The sequence below is a fragment of the Lissotriton vulgaris genome, chromosome 6 (genome assembly GCF_964263255.1).
Source record: "Lissotriton vulgaris chromosome 6, aLisVul1.2, whole genome shotgun sequence".
NCBI classification, from domain to species: domain Eukaryota; kingdom Metazoa; phylum Chordata; class Amphibia; order Caudata; family Salamandridae; genus Lissotriton; species Lissotriton vulgaris.
The window spans coordinates 78,880,486-78,906,361 of record NC_141694.1 but is presented as its reverse complement, the minus strand read 5'-3'; the positions used below and the strand labels follow the sequence as shown (position 1 = coordinate 78,906,361).

The 25,876-nt window shown below is 45.8% G+C and overlaps 1 protein-coding gene across 2 annotated transcripts in view; it reads left to right on the top strand.

The window, feature by feature from the left end:
* Nucleotides 1-25,876, top strand: part of LOC147706825 (ATP-binding cassette sub-family C member 10-like) — an 875,391-nt gene that overhangs the window by 786,984 nt on the left and 62,531 nt on the right. For both annotated transcript variants that reach the window (XM_086925960.1, XM_086925959.1), the window contains exon 17: nt 4,327-4,496. In XM_086925960.1, coding sequence (XP_086782086.1) covers nt 4,327-4,496 — 170 coding nt within the window. The remainder of the gene's footprint in view (nt 1-4,326; nt 4,497-25,876) is intronic.

The following is a 25,876-nucleotide window of genomic DNA, read 5'->3' as shown; positions in this document are numbered from 1 at the left end:
AATACTATCAAATGCGGCTGAGAAATCGATATAGCACACATATAATGGTTTTTTATGTTTGATTGTAGCATCTATCAGCAGGGATAGGGCTAGGATGTTTGTCGAGGTCCCTAGATTTTTTTGGAAACCAGTCTGATTGATAGGGATTCATTTTTTATTTGATGCCCAGGAGGTTAGTTGTTCCAAGAGTAGCCCCAAAAAGTATTTGGCGTCTATATCTATGAGGGCTATGAGCCTGTAATTCTTAGCCTCGCTCTTATTGCCTTTTTTGTAAATTCGTGCGATTATTGAACCCTTCCAGGAGGACGGAAATTGTTCGGCCTTCCAGGTTTCTATGAAGAGCAGGAGCAGTTCGGGCCAGGAAGTTGGATCTTGCTTATAGATGATGGGAGGGATTCCATTTGGGCCTGGGGCTCCCTCCTTCCGTCCTTTCGCAATTAGTCCCTTCAACTGCTCAATCGAGCCTGGGAAGTTGGTCTCCTCAACTGGAGGCTTTAGGGCCGTCGCAATCGCCTGGCAGAGCTCTGGATTTCGGTGGCCCTTGCCTGGCACTTCGTCATTAAAGTGTTTAAACAAATAATTTACCCATGTGACCTCAGTGATGTGGGAGCTCACTCCAGGGGCGTTCGGATTGTCTATTTTATTAACAGTTTTCCAGAATCTTGCACTGTTATTGTTTTTTGAGTCGAAGAGCAGTTTCGCCCAAGTTTTTTCGGCGGCTTCCTGCTTGATTCGCCACAGGATTTTGTTCTTTTTACACTTTAGTGATCTCAATTTGATCACTGAGTTGTTGTCCCTCCCATCTTTCCGCAGCTCGCGAAGTGTTCTGTTTGCAGGGGTTAGTGAGGTGTGCTGGATCGTGTTTGGACCCAGATGGCTCGATTGAACTAAAGTGTTTGACTCCAAAGCCGGATCGAGGGACACCAACGCTGATTTTTTAGCTGGGGTGGAATGGAATGAGTAGTTTTGGAGTGATGGATGTTCTAAGTACTCTTTGAGGGATAATTCCTTGACTTGGTCGTCAAACTCATCTGCTCTTGAGTCTCTTATCACACTCGCATCCTTGTTCGCTTCAGAACTTTTGATTAGCCGCCTGGGGTTGTTTCCATCATTTTCAGTGCATTGGAGACTGTTTACTGCTGTAGTTGGATTGGGCATTGAGTCCCTGTAAGGCTTTGGTGGGCTTTCATTGTCCAGGTGACTCGCCGATGCCGATACTGATGGTAAGTCTTGTGCCAGATCTGCAACACCATGTTTTGTTAAAATGATTATTTCCGGGAGGAAAGGGGAGGGAAGTCCCTTCTGGGTGGTGCTCATGTGATTTAGCACTGCCCCAGCGTATTTAACGAAGGCAAACTTGGAGAAGATTTTCGGTTGGAAGAGAGTTTTTTTTTGTTTTTTGTGGGTTGTGAGTTTGTGGGTCGGTTTGACCTAACGCTGAACCCTCTGCTTCGGTATCAAGGGTAACGAAAATGTCATCCTCTGGACTTGTGCCAGGTCTTGTTAGCCTTGTTGATTTCTCATGGCTGTCGGAGGGTACCTTGAATATCTTGTTTTTCTTCTTCCGGTTGCTCACTACTGTAGAAATGCTCCGTCTTTCTTTGCCTGATCTCATGGAAGCTGGAGGCTGATGTCAGCCAAGGGGGGGTAAAAGGCCCAGTAAACCGTACACACAGTCCTTTCAGTAAACGCCACGAGCAGTGGGAGTAATCACGGCAGACACAGCAGAATCAGGCGGAAGCACAGTCACAGTCGCAGTCACAGACTCTTGATTATATGACTGTATGACTATATGACTGTATGACTCTTTTCCCTACTAAAGTTATGCACTGGCGCCGCAGTCACCCCCCCAATGGCGGGGCAGGGGGACTGGCTGGCTGGCTGGGTCTGTTGTGGTCTGTTGTGGTAGAAGTTATGGTAGCAGCTCTCCCAGGGACAGGTGCTGTGCTATTCTGCGCTGCGCTACGCTGGCCGGCTCACCTTCTGGTCCGTTGGCCGATGAGGTAGCCGCTGAGTACTGCCGCTGTAAGCTGTTGTACGCACTCTCCCCCTCTGCAGGCTCAAGCTGAGGGAGGGTGTTGACCGTTGGCAGATGGCTCCTGAATAGAACCGCTGCCGCTATGACCGCCCCTCCAGCCCCCCACACTCCCTGTGCAGGGCGTCTGTGATTCACGGCTGTGACTTCGTGTTTTTTAAATGTCACTTTTTTAAAGTCACTTGTCCTTTGAGCGCTGCGTAGCACTTATGGGACAGGCGGTGCTGGGGCGGAGCTGCTTAGCGGCTGTCGGAGCTGTTCCGGAGCCGAAGTTGAGGCGGGGCAACCACAGCTCCTCGGCTCCGTGTCCGTGGCCCGCAGCCCCACAGCCTGCGTCCCACGAGAAGGAGGAGGGGGGGCTCGCTTCACTTCACTCACTTGCTTAGCCCGGCACGGCTCTCCTCTCCGCTCCGTGCACCGCGCTCCGTGCTTCGTGCTCCTGCCTGCTTGCTTGTTCGTCGGAAGAGGCGGTCGCAATTAGGCACCTCTATTCTGCTCCTTCCACAGAACGCCACAAAAGCCGGGTACTCTTACTTTTGCGGCTCACAGCTTGCCGAATTTGTAACAAACCCTGCTGAAAACAGTTCATATAGAGCACCAAGCACCCACGGATTTTGAGTTTTTTTGACATTGTTCTGATGTGTTTTTGGTGTTCCGTACTCAATGGGGGTGTGGCGCTCAAATGCTCGATGCAGGGACGCTGACCCCTCCACCTGAGGTATCAGTATCTCGGTGGCTTCGCTTATCGCCCCGCCCGTCCGCCAGTGAGCCTTTTTCCCGGGCCACCTCTCACCTCTTTGTTCTCCTTCCCTCTCCAAGCTGTGGTGTCTCTAGGCTCGGCCCTCACTCTCCCGGTCCCGCTTCCGCTACAGGTCCGGTCAGGTCGGGTCAGTTCAGGTCAGGTCTGGTCAGGTCGGGTGAGGTGAGGTGCCGCAGTAGCTCTCCCGTAGCTCTCCACTCGGCGTGACGGCGGCTCCGGCGTCTTTGGAGTTTCGGCGGTTCAGTTACGGCTCTCTACTGCTAGAAGTATAGTTAAATACATCCAAAATTGTTATGCTAAATTAAAACAACAGCTACTAGTTGCACCTAAAGCCCACTCCACTAGAAAAGTTGGTGCTTCTATGGCATTTTTAGAGAACCTTCCAAATGCTGAAATATGTAAAGCAGCAACTTGCTCTACACCACCTACCTTTACTAAACATTATTGTGTGGATGTAGCATCATGACAGCATTCTAATGTTGGACAGACTGTACTATGTATTCTATTTCAAACAATTCCAAATCCACAGGATAGGTAACACTTTGGGAGAGGGACTGCTTATCAGCCTATGTAAAGCAAGTCTATGTACAGACACACATGCCTTGAACAGATTAGGTTACTTACCCAGTAAATATCTGTTTTTGGCATGTAGTGCTGTAGATTCACATTTGCCCTCTCTCCTCCCTGGATACCTATGTGATTGGTAGTTTACATGTATTTATGTTACTTGCATGGGCAGCACATATTCTACACTATTTCCAACTCCATTCTCTCCAGTTTGCTGCAAAACAATCTAAAGATGGAGTTAATGCCCATGCGCATTGTTATCGAAGGGAGGAGTTACATAGCTTTGTGACTCGAAAAACTTCTTCGAAGAAAAACAACTTGTAATCATCCGAGCCTAACACTAGATGGCAGAGTTATGCAAAGCATGTGAATCTACAGCACTACATGCCAAGAACAAATACTTACTGGGTAAGATAATCCTTTCTATCAGGTTCCAAGCAGTCTACCTACGTGATACCTTTTCTACATATGATGGCTACCCCATTAAATGTGGTTTATAATCACGGTCCCAACAAGTTAGGAAGAAATGGGGGTGCAGGATGAAAGTTGAATTTTATCCGTTGGTGCGTCTCGTTTTGGTGTCCCCTGCTCTTGTTTATTCACAACACCTACTCAACCATCCTTTCAGAGCATATGTTAAACCTGTACACATCAGAAAAGGCTACGTTTGTGTTGGATGGGAACAGTTGAGGGAACACTGGTGAGGCAGAGACTTTGTGTTGAAATTGAGGGATGCCTTGCTGTGGAGTACCACTAAAAGAACCACTTGTGGTTATTTCACTGGCTGCAGGAACTTGCTAGTCAAAGGAAGAGCAAGAAAGGTAATTGTTCTTCTATCATCAGTACTGAATGTTTTGGATTCTGTTTATTGTTAATATGTAGAAACATTTGATTCTGTGGCACTACTCAATTCTACTCCATTTTAGGCCTATGGACCTCTGATCCTTCCTCTGGTCTCCTGCAGGTTTGAGAAGGAGAACGAGGAGCGCTTGGAGAAAAACCAGCGTTGTAGGTTTGCCAGTGACACGGCCATGCAGTGGCTGGATATCCGCCTGCAGATGATTGGTGTCATTGTCATCACAGCTGTCGCGGTAATCGGCATCATTCAACACCAGATGCAATCCGGCAGTCCAGGTATTTCTTTTTTTTTCAATACCCCCTCTTCTCCTCCAGGAGAGAAGACACCTCAGAGAGTCAGTTAGACCATTGTTCGCAGAGAAGAAGGGTTGAAGGCTTTGCATCTACGTTGTGGGTTGTGCCACCTGCTTATTATCTTGACCTCATCCACTCTTACCATTTTGGGCTTTTACTTCTATGGTGGAACCTTGTATGCTGTTCTTGGTTTTGGGTGTCCAATGTTTCTTTATTTAATCATTCAACAGTATCAAGAAGTTTCCCCTCCTGTGTTCTCCCAATATCTTTTATCTGTTGTTAACTCAACGCTCTATTCTATTTATTTTCTTCCCCCAGATTTTTTCCCCAATTTTAACCTTTTCGCTGCTAGGCCTTTTCCCTATCCCTGTACTAAGCCTTTTTTTGGCTTTTTGGGGTAGTTCGCGCTTAGGCCCCCATAACTTTTCATCCACATATTGACCAACTCCAAATGTGCGTCCTTTTCTTCCAACATCCTGAGGATTCTAAAGGTACCCAGGGTTTGTGGATCCCCTGTAGGGGACCGACAAATTAGCCAAAATGCAGCTAAATGTTAGTTTTTTAGGGGGAAAAAGTGCTGTATAAGAAAGCATCTGTTTTTTCCCCTGTAAATGGTATCAATGAAGGGTTTGCGATGCTACAATCACCATTTCACAGCTTTCAGGAACAGACAGACTTTTGTCAGCAAACCAAAATTTTCTACACAGTGTTGGCAGTCTACCGGGACATAGCCTATTTTTCCTATTTTTTTGTGCTTTCAACCTATGTCCAGTCAGTGGTTGAAATGGGTGTTAAAACAATAACGGATCTCAGAAAGCTATACATTTCTAAAATATAGACACATTTTGAATTCAGCAAAAGGTAATTTGTGTTGATCCTTCAAGGTTTACTTTAAAAAGTAAGAGTGGAAATAAACAAATATTGATATTGAGTTGAAAAAAACAGAAATTTGTGCCGGAGTTTTCATCTGTTACTTTGTCTAAATATGGCAGATTTTTAAAGCAATATACTGTTACATCTGCAGGGCCCATCTGGTTGCGGGGATATTTAGGACTTGTAGGTTCACCAAGAACCCGGGGTACCCAGAGCCAATAACTGAGTTGCGCCTTGCAATGGTTTTTCATTGTGTACCGCAATTCATTTGGTAAAATTTAGAGTGAAAAATAGGTATCGAGGTGACATATGTATCTGTCCTTGTTGTTTTTTGGACCGTTTTGTGTCGCAGACACTAGGCTTACCCATACAAATGAGGTGTCACTTTTACTGGGAGACTTGGGGCAGTCCTGGGTGGGTGGAAGTGTGTGGCTCCCCACAGATTCCAAAGTTCATCATCGCAGAAATGTGAGGAAAATTTGTTTTTTATTTGGCAAAGTTGGAGGTTTGCAATGGATTCAGAGTAACAGAACCTGGTGAGAGCCACACAAGTCAGCCCATCCTGGATTTTCCTAGGTGTCTAGGTTTAAAAAATGTACAGGTTTGCTAGGTTACCGTAGGTGCCTGCTGAGCTAGGGCCCAAAATCCTCAGCTAGGCACATTGCAGAAAAAGGTCAGTGCCTAGTGGGGTTTATGCCCCCCCCCCGAGCGTGAGGGGGCAGACCAATATGCCCCCAAAGGGGGGGCAGAAAGACTTCGGCCATTTTGTGGGGATGATGGGGTCATTGGCATGACCATTCTGGTCAGCCCCCACCTCTACACTAAGAAACAAAAATAGTCCCTTGTGCCTAGTGGGCTTTCTGCCAGCCCCCACCGGGTGCGATCGGGGTCTATTGCTCCCATGGGGAATAAGGGAATGGCCATGCCTATTGTGGGAAGCCCCCACCCTTTTTTTTATAAAGATAAAAACCTATTGTCTTGTGGGCTTTCTGCCCGACCTGGGGGCAGATCGGGGTTATAAACCCTCATCTGCCCCCCACCCCCACCCGGAGGCCAGAAAGACTGTTCCATTTGCATTTGGGTGGCAAGGGGGCATTGGCATGCCCATTTTGGGTAGCCCCAACCCCTAAATTTACATTTAAAAAATCCCTGGTGTCGTTTGTGCTTTCTACCCCCGGGGAGGGAAGATCAGGGCTATTGCCCGCATTGTCCCTCCAGGGGCAGAAAGAATTTGCAATTACTTTAGGGTAGGGGTATGGTCTTGCCCATTGTGACTGCCATAAGGATTCTCTCCATCTGGGGATTCCACTCATCAGTTGCTTCCCCAGGTGTTATGTTCATTCTCTGACTGTAGTGGCCTTCCAATATGTGAGGTTTTTATAGTTTACCTCATATATGGCTTTCCCATTGATTTTTCTTCTCTGTGCCTTCCCTCTAGGTTCTCTCAGCTTGTCGGTTGCACTGAATTTCTTCCATGTTTAGTTTCTGTTGGGCTTGGCCCTCTTTGCAGGGTCACCCCCAAACTGTTTGCCTTGTTTCCTCCACTTTTTGCAAAATGTATTATAGTTGGTCTTAGGACACTCCACACCTTACCACAGCTAACCAGTGCTATAGTGCTTGCTCTCTCTTCTTTAAACATTGTTTAATTGGCTTATACCCAATTGACATATTAAATTTACTTGTACGTCCCCTGTAGAGTTTTATACCATACACCCAGAGCCTGTGAATTAAATATTATCAATGGGCCTGCAGTAGTTATTGTGCCACCCATTTAAGTGGTATCTTAAAACATGTCCAAGGCCTGCCACTGCAGCCTGAGTGCAGTATTAAACTGCCATGTCGACTTGGCATTTAAACCCCTTCGCCAAGCCTTAAACTTTCATTTTATTACATGCAAGACACCTCTAAGGCAGGCCCTTGGTAGCCCAAAGAGCACCATGCAGTGAAATTAAACGCTTGGACATGTACTTTTAGATTTACCATGTCATTTGATTTTCACTACTGTGAGGCCTTCCCCTCCTGTAGGATAACATTGGGCATTCCTTATTACATTTAATAAGTAATACTTTCCAATTGGGAGCTGGGAGCTGGTAGCTGTGTCATGTTTTGTGTCTTTGGAATTGTGGTGAAGAGTCCTATTTAATTGTAAAGGTGGAAACTGGTGTGGGAGCACACTGCTTCACCTCCCAGCAGAGTCGCCCCAAGGCATCATGGTAGATGCAGTTCAGTTCACCAAGCGAGTACACTTGGAAAGTCTCTTGAGTGTTTCACCAGGTGGGTGCAGATTAGTGCTGGCCATCTCTGGACACGTGTTTCTGAATTATTATCCGTCATCAGCAGAGATTAGGCAAAATTATTTGGGGTTGCTGAGAGGTCAGAAGTGTGCTCCCTCCCTGTTTCCTGTTTTTGGGGCTCCTGTGAGCTCCGTAGCTGACGAGCTATAGGCGAAGCACCTCTGCGCCCGAGAGGCAACGAAGCCTGGATATTTTGGCAGCCTCTTAGCCACCCCAGACTGATCTCTACTGATGAAGGATACTATCCTGAAACACGAGCCATGTCTCGTGTCTAGAGATACCTTGTACCAAGCACCTGCTTGCACCAACCTTGGTGTAATACTTATGAACTTTGTCCTGAATCGTGTGAACTGCATGTACCAGAATGCGTAGGGGCGACCCGGCTGAGAGGTCAGGAGTGTGCTCCCTCCCTGTTTCCTAATTGTAAAGGTGGGATTTTGTTTACAATTATAAAATGCTCAATTTTGTCAGTGCCAATTTTCTGCACTTGGACCTTTTGTGCCTATAGCCTGGGTCACATGACTGGGTGTAACTGGCCGTTAGACTTTGTGAATTCCTCCCAGACAGTCACACATTTGAGGGATTAGGTGCGCCTGAATGGGCAATCTGCTAGCACAATGGGGGGAGAAGCTGAGCACAGCACCACTTACAAATGAATACCCTATGCTCTATCTTCAAACGAAGGACCCAAAAACCCTGCATTGTCACTTCAGCCAGCTTGGAGACCGGGGAGGCAGAAAATTGCATGCACTTCAAAGCCACTGTCGTGAAGCTTCTCCTACCACCCAGAATCAGGGCATCATGGTATAAAAGTAGGACCTCAGACATCAGCTCGTCAGTACACCTCTGGACCTTTGGATACTCTAGCAGGAAAGACAGCTGTTCAGCTGAAAGGACTGCCATGCTGCTGACCTGTTGCTGCATTGCTGTGTTGCAGCCTTTCTGCTCTCTTGCCTGGGGAAGGAGAACTGGACCTGCAACTTCATCTTGATCCCATGGCTAGTCTGCTATCCTCCTGATCTAAATCTCAGGGACATAAAAGGTTCCATCAAGTACTGGGCCCTTAGTGTGGCTCAAGAGAGCTGAACTCAAGGTTTTGGGGCTCTTCGCAACTGGGCCCGTTTACACCAAGATCTTGTTGTTCAAGCCATTAATCAGCAAGAAGCTCCATCAGCCCGACTCTTCACACAGCAGCATCAACCGCTCGTGGGGACCACCAACACGACACTCCAGCAATGCCCATCCGCAACACCTGACCTGCTCTTTTCAATACAGTGGCAGCCTCCTGCATTGCTAACCCTGCTCCTCGCAGCCCCCTCCAAGGCAAATGGGATTCTTGGCACAGGCTTTGAGAAGGTAGAGCTTTAACAGGCTTATCCTGGTGAACGTATCTGACCTGCGGTCCCTAGCAGTCGGCATGAAAATGTGACTATGACCCAGTCCAGCGCGATCAGATATCCGCGTTGGATCTATGTGCTATTTGATGCTATTTTCACTAAAAACTTTAAAATTCATAACTTTATTTCTAATGATTAGATTTTTGTCATTTTGGTATCCACTACATTGGTAAAATGTACTCTATTTTTCTAAATTGATTTGGGATTTTTTTGTTTTGTGTTGTGTTTTCACTTTATTACCGTTTGTGTGCTGCAAAAATACTTTACACATTGCCTCTAAGCTTGACTGCCTCATGTGCCAAGCTACCCAGGGTTAAACACATATTATTTTAGTGACTTGTGGTTCATCCTGCAAGGGATTTTGGCTCCTGCTTGACACTGGCCACACCCCAGGTAAACAACAACCCACTTTCTCAGTTTCCTTGAATGTCACTGTGCCAGTAGTTTGGCTGGCTTCTCCCATGTGTTGAGTCCCAGGATTTATCATCAGTTGTAGTTTCTGCATGCTAAAATTCAGTTTGTGTCTTCCCCATAGATTGTCTCATGTTGCAGCTATGTTGTTCTCCCAATTACGGTTGACACATTATTAATCCTAAACTCCCATTTTTGGGATCGGGGGCCTTGTGAGTTCCAAAGGACGATGACCCTGGAATAGACGAAAACCAAATCAAATCAAACTTATACCTGACATGTTCAAAGTCAAAACTACAAATATTTATTTAAAATTCTGTATCACTACAGAAAATAAAAAGGTAATTATTTAGCCAATTCAAATCAATTCAATTCAATTCAAAGAATCTTTATTCGGTGATTAAAAAACACCATAAAAGCACACACATATTTACATGAATAAAAAGTCATTAAACATTTTCAAGATCCTTATACAAAGTATTAGTGTTAACATGAAACACAGGAAGGAAAAAATATAACACTTTAAAAATATAAAATCAAAAACATTTCATTCATCTCCCCTAGTTAGCCTTAAACGGACCGCTACCTCAATAAAATTCATTATACAACACAGTGTTAAGGGGTCCGATGCTTTTTGTAAAAAGACTAATGCCTCCCTAGCGTGTTCGAGTTTGGCTTTTTTTAAGACATTTACAAGAAATCTGCGCCTAGGCATTGTAAAAAAAAGGACAGAGTAAAACAAAGTGAAGGGAATCCTGCGGAGACCTATTGTCGCAGCCGCAGGGTCCCTTCTGTTCAATTGATGTTGCAAATCCTGCTGGTGATGCCAACATAAATGGGAGTAAGTTCAGTCTAAAACGACACATCAAGAATCTATCCTGTGCGTTATGCATAAGGTACAAATATGGCTCCATACCCTCCACGCGCTTCACCAGGTTGTGGGCCCTCACTGTCTTTTTAAGCCCTTCAGCCCCAGCTCTGCATTGGCTTTTCCGCTCTAGGAAAGTTTTCCCTACTTGCATCTTGTGCTGGGCTACAATTGTTGCGGGGTTAGTGAAGAGATTCCCAAAGCCTAGTTCCTCTAGGGTATTCATTTTTCTAATTGAGCCAGGGAATACGCATACATTTAACCCTCTCTAAACAGTCCGATAAGATTTCTCTGCTAAGAGACGCATCAGGATTAACCCAGATTTTTAACCAGGCCACATTTGGCCTGAGTTTTACCAAATCATCTAGGTATGGCCTCCCTAATTCCATGTTTGCTACAAATCCAGCAGTACTTGGGGGTGCCCTCAGGATGGATTTCAGATATTTGTTTTCTTCCCGTTGAATTCTTGTGGTGTTAGCAAAGCCCCATACTTCTGCCCCGTAGATTACTTTGGAGCATGATACAGAGCTGTACAAGTTCATCACCTGTTCCGGGCTCCATCTACCTAGCCTCCTGCCGTAGCTAGCTATTGCCCCGTTGGAGGCAATCATTTTACTACAACGCTCCTCCACCAGGGAATTAAACTGTAAGGCGCCATCAAAAGTGACACCAAGATAGGGAAACGTTTTGACCTCTTCTACTATGTGGCTTCCTATTGTGTAAGTGAATTTAGAGGAATTTTTTTACCAGCAGGAGCACATAGGATTTACCCAGGTTAACAGAGAGATCTAGGGCACCCATGAACTTAACAAATCCGTTGATCAAGATTTGTAAGCTCCTGGGTGTGCGTGCAATCAGGACCGCGTCATCTGCGTAAAGCAGAACAGGAATATGACGCGACCCCACCCTTGGGCAATCTGCCTTTAAACCTAACAGAAACTGCTCCAAATTGTTCATATAAAGGGAGAACAAAAAAGGGGCGAGAATGCAGCCTTGCCGGACTCCACTCATACAGGGAAAAGAGTCGGTCAGTCCCCCCTCCCTGTTAAATCGAACCTTAGCCGTGGTGTCGCTATGCAGTTCCCTCCGTATATTAATTAAGCCACTCTCAATCCCCATACTGGACATCATGTCCCACAGTTTCTCCCTGTTGACGTGATCAAATGCCGCTGCCAAATCCATGAATCCCATATAGATCGATTCATCGCTGGCCATGGTATATTTGGCAGTCAGCATATAAAGGTTCAGGCATTGATCGCTAGTGGACCTCCCTGTCCTAAATCCATATTGAGTGTCTGAGAAGATGTTATTTTCTTCGGTCCACTCGGACAGTCTGTTGAGGATCGCCCTACCCAGGAGTTTAGCCGATACGTCAATCAGGGAGATAGGGCGATAGCACTTGGGATCGTCCCTATTGCCCTTCTTAAAAATCGGCACAATTATCGCTTTGGACCAGGACGGTGGCAGACCACAGGTAATGGCAGTATTTATGACCCTGGTCATTAAAGGGGCCCAGAGTTCTATGCTGCTCAGAAACAGGTCGGGGGGAATTCCGTCAGGGCCCGGGGCTTTGTTTTTAGTCAGACCCTCTATCCCAGCAGTGATCTCCTTAATAGTACATACAACCGATGAAACCTGAGTTGGAGTTACAGGTAGCTCTACAGGAGTACCGGGCTCATGGTTATACAGACCCCTATAATGGGTGACCCACTGTTCTGGAAGGATATTAGACCCTATCTCCGGGGTGTCGTTTTCCTGGAAAGTTGGTTTATTGATGATTCTCCAGAAACCCGCTAAATCCTTTCTTTCCCCTGCTTCTCTTAGGTCTGCCCACGCTTCTGCCTGCAGAGCGAGTTTCCTCCTCTTGGTCTCTTTTTTATATTTTTCCCTACACGCCTTAATTTTTTGGGGGTCCCTTGGTTTGAATTTAAGGCAGCTTTTCAGCTCCCTCAGTGCTTTGGAGCAATCTTTATCGAACCATCGAGGGTTACCGTGGTTCCTTGTGGGCGCACTAGTTTTTAGTAGGCCATCGATCAGGTTAGCAATCTGATCGAATGCTTCCAGTAGCCTTGATCCGTGGACTTCTGTGTCTAAACAGTCATTAATGGCAGATTTGCCAGCGTCCACCAGGGCCTTATAAAACTTTTCCCCATCTATTTTGGACCACTTTAATCTCCTGCCTTGATCTGTTACCCTCTCCGTGATTGTGCGATGGTCTCTACTTCTTGAACCCGCCCTATACATCAGCTCCAAAACAAGTGGGTTATGGTCGCTGAAACTGCTCCATTCAATCCCTACACTAGTTATCTTATTTAGCAGGGATCTTGAGACCAGGATGTAGTCTATGGCGGATGAGCATCCTCTGCCCTTGAATGTGGGTGGGAGTGTACCATCCTTCTGTGTGCCTATCATGTTAATAGTATGCTCAAGATCATACTTGAGCCGGAGCATACTGAGAGCTGACCCTGTCGGAGATTGGGAAAAATGCGGCCCCTTCTCCATGGGGCATTGGGACCAGTCTGTATTTGTTTGGACCAATGCCGGACAAAGGTGGCAATTAAAGTCTCCCATGACCAGCAGCGCATATGACTGCCCCTTTTTCTGGACTGTTATTTCCTGACCCAACCTATAATCCAATTCAGCTACTAGTGAGGTATGGTTTCCCGCTATCTCGTTGTTATAGATGTTAAAAACTGTAAATCTTAGCCCCTTCCCGGAGAACCAAACTGCCTGAATCCCATGGGAGTTCCAATCTGGGGAAGACCAACTGCCCGGAAGGTCTAAATCTATGTAAATGGATAGTCCTCCCATGGCTCTCCCTGATCTTGATTTTTGCGCGGGTACAAAGAAACACTTATACCCCTGCAAGTGATTGTTGTTCTCCGGGGCCCATGTCTCCTGCACGCAGATTACATGGAATTTTCTAATGTAATCAAGCCACTCTTTATTGTTGAATTTACCTGCCAAACCTGCTGTATTCCAAGAGATCTTTCTCATTGCCTCACCACTCTGCTCTAGTCCCTCATGGGGCCCCGTTTGTGTCTCACACTCTGACTCTTGTGTGTCCAGCCCGTGTCCCCCTCCTATGCATTCAATATCTATAACCCTAGGTCCACCTAGCACAGACTTCCCGACACAACTCGATGGAGTTTGCTGTGCCAGGAGACTTTGCTCCTCCATCTCCTCTGCCAAAGCTCCTTTTTCCCCGTCTCCCAGAGGGACAATATCCGTTTGTCAATCCACCCCCTCAAGACCATTCATACAGTTAAACCGGTTGAAAGTGTGAAAGGATGGCTCAGGGCGGCTGAATAGTGGCCTGGGGTTAAATTCGTGATGTCTCCCCCCTCCGACCAACCCTCTCCCAGTTATCATAGATTTGGAACGGATGTACAGGGGCAGGGATAGGGGGAAAGAAGAAGGACACCTGAAGGGTTTGAATAGTTGATTCCCGAGATCTATTCTTTCCTTGGCATATGTGAGAGACAGTTCCAGCATCCCTGAAGCTCACCAATATGCAGTCCCCTATTATGGATTTATGTGTTCTCCCCACCCATGGCACCCTTCTAACCATTATAATTTCATTATTTAGGTGTACCGGGAGGGGTCTGTTCGTGTTTAGCCACTTGATTACCCTGCTTTTTAAGGAACAAAAATCCTCAGCTTCACCCACTTCAAGTGGGGGGACGCCCGCCATAACTACAGTGAAATCATTTGCCTCTGGAGGTAAATTAGGCCTACGTGGCCTAGGGGGAAGCTTCATTAGAGGTGTCGGTGCAGCGCTGTCTACAGGCTGTGCCAGAGGGACGGGGTCTACGGGGGGAATGGACCTATTGGAATTAAGTGACTTGGTTGGTACAGGATTAGTCCTCAGGGGTTGTGGAGGGGCCACAGCATTCGCAGCCTGTGGGGGGCTGAGCTCATTGCGCTATTTGGAGGCTGATGGGGGGCCGTTGGAGTGGGAATGAGCTCCGGAGACCTTCCTTGGAGGCCAGCCGGGATTTTCATGCTACTTAATGTAGCCTCCAGGATGGTAAGCCTAATCTCGACCTTTTTGATACTCTCGCTAATTGGTAGTAGTAGTGACCTGAGCAGGAATTCCAGGTTACCTAGCGGGGCAACAGAAAGGGGGACATTAGCAATATTATTTCCTGTGTCTTTTGTCAGAGCGGGGGCCAAGCCATCCTGTGCAGTAGGTTTGGAGTGTAATTCATCCACTAGTCTCACAGTCGGTGTGGAGGGTTTTGATGACCTCCCAAACTCAGAGTGAGGGGTTTTGGGTTTAGTTTTGCCCTGGGCACCCCTCGACTTCCTCCTGCATTTGTTTGGGGGGGGGCCCATGTACTCCTTGTACAGCGGCTGGCTTAGGTTTAGCTTTCCTAGCTTTCGGAGCTGGGGGGGGTTGAGAAATTAGGTCAATAGTCACCCTGCTTGGGCTTGGACTGGTGGCTGGGGTTAGACTCGTAGATGGAACTAGTGGGGTGTTCGTACAATCCCTCAACAGGAGTGGGACATCGTCTATTGAGGTCGACTCTTCACTAGGCGTGGTGGGATATTCTCCAAGGGGTCTGTTTTTCAGGTTATCTATAGAGCGTCTCCGCTCTGCCCTGAGCCGGATTAAGGTGCTCTCCTTGTCCCCATCCCCCACAGCCCGGGGAAAGTAGTTCTCTAAGGTCCTGTTTTTAACTCCTCCCTGCTTCATGGGGGTACCCTCCCTTGCCGGAGACGGCATATCAGCTGAAGTTTGATGGTAGTCAATGGGGGGCTATGTCAGCGAATTGGACCAGGACTCAGATAACGAAAGCAAGAGGGTAGGCCCAGCCTACTCCGGCCTATGACGGCCTTGGACGGTCCCGCCCTTGTCCCGGGCTTCTCCCGGTGCGCTCCCGCTCGCTCCCGCGAAGCGGTAGCACTAGTCACCTATAAACACAGATACAACGGGCTCATAGGCTATTGGGCGGGGGGCGTGGCCAGCGGGGAGAGCAGCCCAGGTGTTGCAGATTGGGCGTGCAGGGACTCCTGGACACTGGAGTCCCTGCCTGTATCCTCGCAGCCCCGCCGACACACTTGCCTGCCCCGCGCTCCCCTCAGTGATGATCCAGGCAATCAGCAGTCCACAGTTACCACTATCCTCGAGCGCTGCGTGACCCGCGAAGCGGGTCCGGCGAGGCGCTAGGCGAGTCCTCGTAAACAGCACACAGGAATCCAGCAAGGGGCCAAAGGTCAGTTCACGTTCAAAATGTCACTAAAATCCCAAAATGCTAAATGTTATGAATTTGCATGGGGCTCAGTCTCTATTCTAGTTAAATAGTCAGAATCAGATCCGCTCTAGAACAACACAAAATAATGCAAAAATATTTAGGTCTTATGTCAAAAAAGGTAACTGTCATAGAGACTACCAGTGTGAAAGTGAGGGAAAATCTCTGTATTTCATCAAAAAGCTGACCAACATGGGCACTGCTCCTCTAAGTACGGGGAAGGTTTAATGGTAAACATCCCAGAAACAATGTTATATAGGGTTTCAAATAGAGAAATCAGACTGACAACATGGTGTGAAACACATGTTGTATCACCATATCTGTATTCCTCCGCTATCCAGAGGAAATGGCCGTGTAAAAATACAGTTGAGCTCTGCTCCTTCCTCCAAGACAGTACCCAAAAAAGTGATGGATGAAATTCTTGAATTAATCTCAGCCACTTGTAATTGTTAGGGCAGCATTCCAGTCCATCAGTATTTAGCACATCATGCCACCTCAGTTTGGACCAAGCCTTATGCAAATCAGTCTTCACTCTGCTCCAATGGCAACAGCCCAGCCTGAACTGCCAGGCCCTCCCTGAACTGGAACACAAGCAACCCAGGGCCGGTTTAGCCCTATTTGGGGTTTATCAGCCAGGTATAGCTTGATTCCAGTGTCTCATTGTGCACAGGACCCAGATCTGGGAATACTGGTCGCACTTAGGGCTGCACACAAAATTATTTAAAAAAATGTATGGAAGACTTGAATTACTCTCAGCCAGTGGTATTAACGTGGCGCTGCATTCCAGTTTCCAGACTATCGTTCTTTTGCATACCATACCACCCCAGTTTGGACCCAGCCGTTTGCCAATCAGTCTTCATCCTGCTTCAATGGACATAGTCCAGCCCGAATTGCCAGGCTAAGTCCCGCCTGAACTGGAATACAAGCAACCCCGGACCGGTTCCGCCCTATTTAGAGCTCAGCAGCCAGGTATAGTGTGGCTCCAGTGACATAGGGGCAGATGTATCAACATCCTGATTTGCGAATCTAAAATAGCGATTTTTTAGAAATCGCTATTTGAGATTTGCAAATAGGGATTATGTAGAAAATCGCAATTTTTTTGACGATTTCTTAAATTTCCTTAATTGCGATTCGCAAATTAAGGAATAATTTCCCATTCATTTCTATGGTCCAAGAGGCCCATAGGAATACATGGGAAGTTATTCTCAGTTTGCGATTCGCAATTTTAAAATCACAAATTGAGAATAATTTCAAGGGTGCAAGGGTGTCATAAGGACACCCTGATGCACCCCTGAAATTTATATGTGTGCGCCTAAGGGCATATATGTGCGCCATATGACACCCTCACAAATGCCAAAAAGTGCATTTGTGAAAGAAATCGCAAATTACCACCAACTTGAAATTGGTGGTAATTTGCGATTTCTTAAGGAGAATTCGCAAAAATGAAATGCTTGTTGCATAGCGTTTAAGGAATCACAATTTGCAATTCCTTAAATGCTTACTCAAAATTAAGGAATCGCAAATTTTGTGATTCCTTAATTTTGCAATGCGATTTCCCTGATACATACCATTTTGCGAATTTTTTGTCGCAAACGCTGCTTTTTTGCGAATCACAGCGTTTGCTACAAAAAATTGCATTGATACATATGCCCCATAGTGTGCACAAATGGCACTCGCATCTGGGAATACCTGTCCCACTAAGGGTGACGCACTAAATTATTTTAAAAAGTGATGGATGTAATGCTTGAATTAATCTCAGCTACTGGTATTAACCCTGCACTGCATACCAGTCCATCGTAATTTTGAACAACATGCCACTTCAATTGGGACCCAGCTTTATGCAAATAAGTCTTAATCCTGCTCCAATGGGAACAGCCCAGTACAAACTACAAGGCCAGGTCCCCCCTTCTCTGAAACATAAGCAACCCAGGACTGGCTTCATTATAGTTAGGGCTCATCAGCCGTGTAGAACTTGGTTCCAGTGACACAGAGTGTACAAGACTCACGTCTGGACATACTCGTCCCACTTAGGGCGACATACTAAAGTATACAACAAGCATTGGCATAGCCAGTAGGTCTCGCCTTTTGAATCTTATAAGTGTGTAGCCATGCATCACATTATCCTGGGTGCTATGCCACTAGGGATTGTCGAGCTATACAATTACAGCACTCTATGTTTTCACAGTGTATGTGTTTGTCAGGGTGCGCTATTTAACGCTTGATCAATGCAATAAAAGTACATTCAGCTGTACTCCAGTAAGAATAGGAGCTTTATTGGGGATTTCCACCATGTCTGTAGTTTACAGGAGAGTTTATTTCCATGTGTGTCACTGAAGTGGCCTTACGTACAGTCAACAGTCTCCTGCTTCTCATTTGTCCAAGGATGATGTTTTAATCTGGGAGGTATGCAGGAAGAAAAACAGATATTTCAAATGCACAGTTAGAAACAAAATAAAATTAATTGTGTGCTTCAACAAGCCTACATGCACAAAAGAGCAAACCTACAAGTAACAGGAGTATGCTCCAAGGGAGGGGTCAACACACAAAAAGGAGGAACATATAACCAACATTTACCACACAGAAGCAAACCTTTGCAAAGGACACGCAAACCAACATATTAAAAGCGATGGGCATGCTGTAGGCCCACAGAGTAGATAGAGCATGTCTCGAAGAGACAGCGGCGGCACTGCCTAGGCGACACCTAAAAAACCGAAGGATAGAATGAAAGAATTAATCTCAGCCACTGGTAGCTACTGAGGGCCCCTTGCCAGTCCATCATTATTTTGCACACCATGCCACCTCAGTTTGGACCCAGCCATATGCAAATCAATCTTTACCTAGCTCCAATGGGAACAATCCAGTCTAAACTACCAGGCCAGGTCCTCTATGAACTGGAACACAATCATCCCAGGACCGGTTTCTCCCTAGTCAGGGCACATCAGCCAGGTATAGCTTGGTTCCAGTGACAAGGTGTGCATGGGACCCACGTCTGTGCACACCTATTCCACTTGAGCCGACACACTAAAGTATACAAAAAAAGTGATGGATGAAATGCTGGAATTAATCTCAGCAACAGGTAATTACTCAGGCTGTGTCCCAGTCTATGATTATTTTGCACATCATGCCACCTCAGTTGGACCCAGCTATATGCAAATCAGTCTTAACCCTGCTTTAATGGGAACAGTCCAGCCCGAAATGCCAAGCCAGGTTCTCCCTGAGAAGGACAAGCAATCCACTCCTTCTCTAGGGTGGTAAGTGTAAAGATGAATCTGCATCTACTGTGAGATCCCGTGGCGTGCCTGTCTTTAAAAGGCTGTATCTCAGAATCCACCTGCCACACTTGTTTGTAGTAGAGGGACCAGTAGCTTGGGGATATCTAGTGACACAAAAATGCTTCAATACAATAGAGCTCATCACTAAGGCATTTTTATTTTAAACAAATGTATTGGCATTTTAGGTTTCAAATACATTGTGACATGTACACAAGAACCAAATTACTTTAATTTTTCACGTTTAGAGCAGTTGGGACAAAAAAGCCGCCTTCTACACGCTGACAACATTTAATATGCTGTAACAAACAGTAAACCCCCCCAACCCTCCACCCCTCTCCTCCGTGTCGTTGCTAGAACCCATAATAACGTAACACTATACTAGTTCACATGGTCTTTTGGATGACACATAGTATTCCCCATCTATAACTTTTCCTGCGGTCCTAGTGTAGGCTAGGCGGTTTGGGATTAGCCTCACTGTTACCAGAGGTACTCAACATATCCAAGGTCTGTTCCTCCTTTAGCTCTGCTATCATATGAGACCATGCCTGTATGTCATCCTCGAGTTTTCCATCCCTTCTTACACATTTCATTCGAACCCTTACCGCTATGGCCCATTCGCGCATATCCCTCATCTAACTTTCACTCTGTGGGGGTCTAGGACAGAGCCATGCTATAGCATTCCGTCTTTTTGTTAACACATGACCCATCATAACAGACCATCTGCTCAGTATCTTGCCCTTAGGTGAGGTTATTAAACCTAATAATGCTTGTCGGATCTCACCAGGTATTATCCACCCGTGGCTCTCTGAAGGCAAGAAAGCACATCGTTCCAGTAGTTACGAAGCGTCCGACTGGTCCAAACCATATGTAGGAAATCTGCTGCGCTCTCCCTACATATTGGGCATTCATCATTGCGAGCAGGATATATTATATGTAGAGTGCAAGGGCTGAGATATGTCTGTCATATTGAATTGAAGGAGTTTGAAGTGTGCATAGCACCCCTTCATGTACTTTTTCCCATTCCTTGTCTGTCAGAGGTTCCTTTAGTATCCTTGCCCATTTTGTTTGGATCAGAAGCTCCCTTCCCGGCAGATCCTCCCTCATAGCCCTGTAAAGGTGGGACATCAGCCGTCTTCCCTGTGCCATATATAGCATCACTTTCAATGTATTTGTGCTAGGGGGTTCGTCAGGAAACGTTGGCCAGATTTCTCTAGCAGCGCTCGAGATTTTCTTATATTGTAGGAATTGACCGGCCCCTAAGTTAAAGGCAACCTATGCACGTTTGATAAATCTTCCCTCTACATATAGATCACCTAGTGTGAGGCCTCCCCCTTCCTTCCACCGGCTCACCGACATAGAGTCAGCTATGCAGGCAAAGGGATGCAGTGCCCACATGGGCATATCCTTTGTGAAAGGTGCCCGTTTTACCACTCGTCATACCACAGTGTCCCATACCATGGCCACATGTCGCACGATAAGTGGGGTTGAGGGGGGGGGGGATACGCCCCGCCCAAGCATTATTAGCTCCGGTAGTGGGTGGTTCTGATGTTTGTCTAGCAACAGGCGTTGTTCCCAATTATCGTCATTATTACATGTTGTCGCTGAGAAATTATATATAGTGGTATCATATATATATCACTAAGTCATAGTTGCTAGGTGACAGCCAGCTACACAAATAAAGGTAGAAGAGTGGGTATTACCTGAACAAGGAAAATCTACACCAAACAGTATTAGGGCCACGGCCCACGGGTACCTCCAGTTGTAGGTAAGAGTTCCCAAAGAAGGAACATGCAGTCTGCCACTTCTAAGAGAAAAAGACCAATCTTCAAGAAGATCCACCATCATCTGCAGATAATACAGTGTCACGGGTGAACACTGCCATATAGCATTATCTTGTGAAGCACTCACACATGGCATACATACAGTATCCACACACGACTTAAACCTGAGAACAGGCAGGGGACCTATTTATTGGAGGCTTAACTGCCACTACACAGAGGATCCAGTCGGAAGTAAAAAAGACTTGCCTCTGGAGTAAAATCATATTGCCATTCTCATCATAACAAGGGATGACGTGGATATTAACCACCCTCACTCAAGTTAAGGTTTCACTTAGAGTCACCCTTTACTCCTCCGCCCCTTCAAAAGAGTTACTATCTTATCTTGAACAGTACAGTAATACTGGAGCAATCCTGTTGCTGCTGTGTTGGTTGCTGCCGTGAACACTGCTTGTTGGTGAAACGCTCTTAATCCACTACAAGCGCCGTCACCCTGAAAGCGCTATCTGGCAGCGCTGGTGACCAACTGCTCGTGTTTCCCGCTCCGCGGGAAACACTCGTGATTGTGGGGTTGAAGGCGGATTGAGACTCAGAGAAACACCATTGCCCACAAGCCATCTGGGCCTGGAGCACCTCCCCGCCACGCCCCCCTCACCTGGCTTTAATTGCCCTGGAAGTCCGTTGTGGAGCGGAGAAAAATCCTGTTGCTGCTGTGTTGGTTGCTGCCGTGAACACTGCTTGTTGGTGAAACGCTCTTAATCCACTACAAATGCCGACACCCTGAAAGCGCTATCTGGCAGCGCTGGTGACCAACTGCTCGCGTTTCCCGCTCCGCGGGAAACACTCGTGATTGTGGGGTTGAAGGCGGATTGAGACTCAGAGAAACACCATTGCCCACAAGCCATCTGGGCCTGGAGCACCTCCCCGCCACGCCCCCCTCACCTGGCTTTAATTGCGCTGGAAGTCCGTTGTGGAGCGGAGAACAATCCTGTTGCTGCTGTGTTGGTTGCTGCCGTGAACACTGCTTGTAGGTGAAACGCTCTTAATCCACTACAAGCGCCGTCACCCTGAAAGCGCTATCTGGCAGCGCTGGTGACCAACTGCTCGCGTTTCCCGCTCCGCGGGAAACACTTGTGATTGTGGGGTTGAAGGCGGATTGAGACTCAGAGAAACACCATTGCCCACAAGCCATCTGGGCCTGGAGCACCTCCCCACCACGCCCCCCTCACCTGGCTCTAATTGCGCTGGAAGTCCGTTGTGGAGCGGAGAACAATCCTGTTGCTGCTGTGTTGGTTGCTGCCGTGAACACTGCTTGTAGGTGAAACGCTCTTAATCCACTACAAGCGCCGTCACCCTGAAAGCGCTATCTGGCAGCGCTGGTGACCAACTGCTCGCGTTTCCCGCTCCGCGGGAAACACTTGTGATTGTGGGGTTGAAGGCGGATTGAGACTCAGAGAAACACCATTGCCCACAAGCCATCTGGGCCTGGAGCACCTCCCCACCACGCCCCCCTCACCTGGCTTTAATTGCGCTGGAAGACCGCGCATCGCGGGACGCGCGCGGGCGATGCCGGGCTAACCCCGGGCAAAGGGCGGGCCCTCTGTGGCCCTCAGTGGCTGAGGTAGGCTGGGCTGGGACCCGTTATTTTCATTTTTGAACAAAATAGACTTTAGTGTTTTGGAGGCGTGTAAATTGTATCTCTGTTGACTGGCCGTCTATCTCCACAATATGACAGCAAAGAAACTACGCTCCGGAAGAGTCCTAGGTGGGAGGTCCTGTATAAAAACTAGATCTAACCCCTTAAGGAATAAATATGAAAATAGTGTACAACTTAAGGGTCAGATGCAGCTGCTGAAAATATGGGAAAAACCAGCGAACAAATCTATGGAAGCTCCAATTATCACTGATGATGACTTGTTAACAACGGTGGAACCGCAGTTCAAAGTAGTGAAGGATATTAAACCTGAGCTAACTGCGGATAAAAACTTGTCTATTCTATTTTCAAATACTGATGCAATCCCCTCATTATGGTCATCCAAAGGAGCTAATTCTGACCCTTCGAAAGCTAATTCAAATTCAAAAGTCCTTCCGCCTAACACTCTTAAAGACACAGAAAATGAGGAAATGAATTTAAAAGATCTTTCTATTCCGTCCAGTATCGATCTCGAACTTTGTGGTCGCTATATGGACGAGAAAATCCTGAAACAGCCTGAACCCAGTAAAACTCCAAATGGAGCAACACCATCGGGATTACTGCTATATAGTAGCACTCCTTCTATGACATCTAATGACATCCCTTCAATGCAGAGCGACTCGAAATCTCCGCAACTCAATCTATCAGGGATCTGTTCTCTTACTGCATCTGGATACCCAAAAAATTATAAACCCATTTCAGATTCCCTGATAGCACTTGAACATTTACTGGCTTCCATACTTCTACTATTAGGCAAATTTGTTGGGAGTTCTGATTGTATTTTGGGCTCGGTTACAGAGATACTGAAAGTATTACTTGCTAAAAATACTGAGACTGGGTCCACTTTCCCCACTGAAGCTGTAGTCCAGAAGGATCTGGTCAGTAATATTTCATTGAGTAAAAATGCACAAATGGGGAAGTTGCTAAAGGTGGACATTCATGAGCCCTCTACGACCCCCACCTCACTTTCCTTACAACGGAGGAAAGAATCAGAACCATCCTTGAAGGAAGAAAGCTTGGCAGAGGTTAACCAAACTGCTGTGAAAGAACTTTTTCCTATTTTTAATCAGGACAAAAAAGACTCCGAAGGGGATAGTAAAAGAAAAAAGCAGAAAGAACAAAGGGAAAAATAGGAAACCTATTCGCAAGTATAAGAAGAGAAGACAGAGACAAATTATTTTTCAAAAGCACATAGACACAGAAGCTTGTGATGTAATAGAAATTGTAGATAGATCACTATTGGATACTTCCTCTAATGAGGCTATTGTTAGTTTCACTAACCCTGTTGTAGAAGGTCCCCTCGATACCAGCATTATGAATGGGGGAACACTAAGTTCTCAAGTTGTTGTGATAAATCCCTCGGAACCTGTAGAGGAAGCCACAAGAAACAAGCCTATTGAAAAAAGGGTACTTAATCCATCTGTACCTAATTTTTGCCCCACTGCTGAGGTGACCACAAACATTACTATTGCTCCTTTAAAAATTTCTAATCCTTGCGTCGATACCTTGACATTGGACTTTCTTCCCTTATTCGACTCTGACCTAAATTTGAATAGGTCATGGTTGATTAATTCCTTTAAGGATATTGAAAGCTTAAAACTTATTTTGTCAAGTGATATTGACTTGGTCTCTGTAATAAGGTTTGGAAACGAGCACAAGTAAAATTTTGTTCAAAAATTATTGCTAATTTAGTTCTCCAACAAGCGGAAGCATTCCAATGTAGAGGGATTGATGTGTTACCCTTTATTAATAATGGAAAGCGTATCTTCCCTAGAGAAGGAGCCTCTAAAATGGGTCTTAGGCAGGAAGACCAGTCCTCTTATAGTAAAGATTTAAAAATCTGGGTATCTAGAGGTAAACGCACGGTTTCTGAGGTACTCCCTACTTCTGAGAACTTGGATATGCCTCTAACAGAAGACAATCAGTTATGGAACTGGCTACCAGGAGTTTTGTCTAATAACACATCGAACAACCCAAGACTGTTTCAACACCTTTAACAGTCAATTAAAAGTTGTATCTTGGAATGCCGCAGGACTACATAATTGTTCAGAGAAATTAGACTTTTTATTTTCTTTGCATGCAGATGTGCTATGTATTCAGGAAACATGGTGTAAAAACAGCATATATGGAGGGAAAGATTATTTTGTCCTTGAGGCCGCTGCTACACCTTCAAAAAAAGGCCATGCGAAAGGTGGAATTGCCTGTTTTTTTATCAAATTCACTACAATGGCAATATTCCCACTATACGGACATTAGTAATTTTTTCAATCCATAACTATTAATAATATAGAGACTGTAGGAAAACGTTCTTCTCTCGTAATTTTAAATGCATATATTCCTCCTGAAGATACTTTTAACATTGTCTTGAAGCGAATGTTTTCCTATGTAAAACAATTATTAGAGCTCGATCAGCCCCCTCATATTTTACTTATGGGTGACTTAAATAGCAAAGTTTCTAATTCAAGTATAGATATGTTTAGAAATAAACTCAAGGAAGAAGCATATAATATACCTCAAGCAATCTTTCCTAGTAAAATAAAAACTAACAAAAGAGGAAAGATATTACTTGAAGAACTTAGCCATTTTGAGGGACTAATTGCAAACGGTAGGATGCCTTCTGACATTCCCGCTAAGTTTACACATAGGTCATTTAGGGGTGAATCCATCTTGGATTATGTGATTACGGACTTTGATACGTTTCCCTTCATTCAAGACATAATGATCTCTCAATCTTCCTTAAGTGATCATAAGGTGATTAACATAACTGTCTCGTTACAACCTCCAGATACCGACTCCTGGTCCATAGCCAATAAAGGAGTCTCAATTCATTCTAAGTCTGGAAGGTGCTTCTGGGACCCTATCAGTATGAAGGATGTTCAAAATATTCTTGCTCAAAATATACTAGAATTAGATGAATGGCAGGGTAGGGAATTCTTATACTTCGAAAACTTCAAGAAAAAGCTTACTATGGTAGCTAAGAAAAAAAAAAATTTCTAAGAAGTTGCATCCCCCTCCTAGTATATTACTACCCTTAAATAAGGAGATAAATAAACTTGTGAGGCAACAGGTAGAACAAGGGAAAAAGAGCAGAAATTATCCTTACTACGAAGAAGGAGGGCGAGACTGAAAATAAAATTAAAAAGAGAAAAAGAAGATTCCCTCTGGATTAGGTTAAGAGAAGCATCGGCCTTTAATAATTCCAGAGAATTTTGGTCTATAATAGGGAAGGGATGTGGTGTAAGAACCACCTCTATCCCCATTTCCATTGCTGAAGATGTTTGGATATTATTCATATCTAGTCTGAACGCATCGAATGGTGCAGAGGGTGACAATGGGGATCTAGCTCAGAATAGCGAGCACAATATAGAGCTCCCAACCGAGAAAACCATAGCCTCTGTGATAAAGAGTATGTGCTCCTCCGGAGCTATGGGTCCAGACGAGTTACCCATGTCACTAATGAAGCAAGATGTCACCTCCTGGAGTAGGATTCTTCTCCCAGTATTTCATGCATGCCTCCTTTC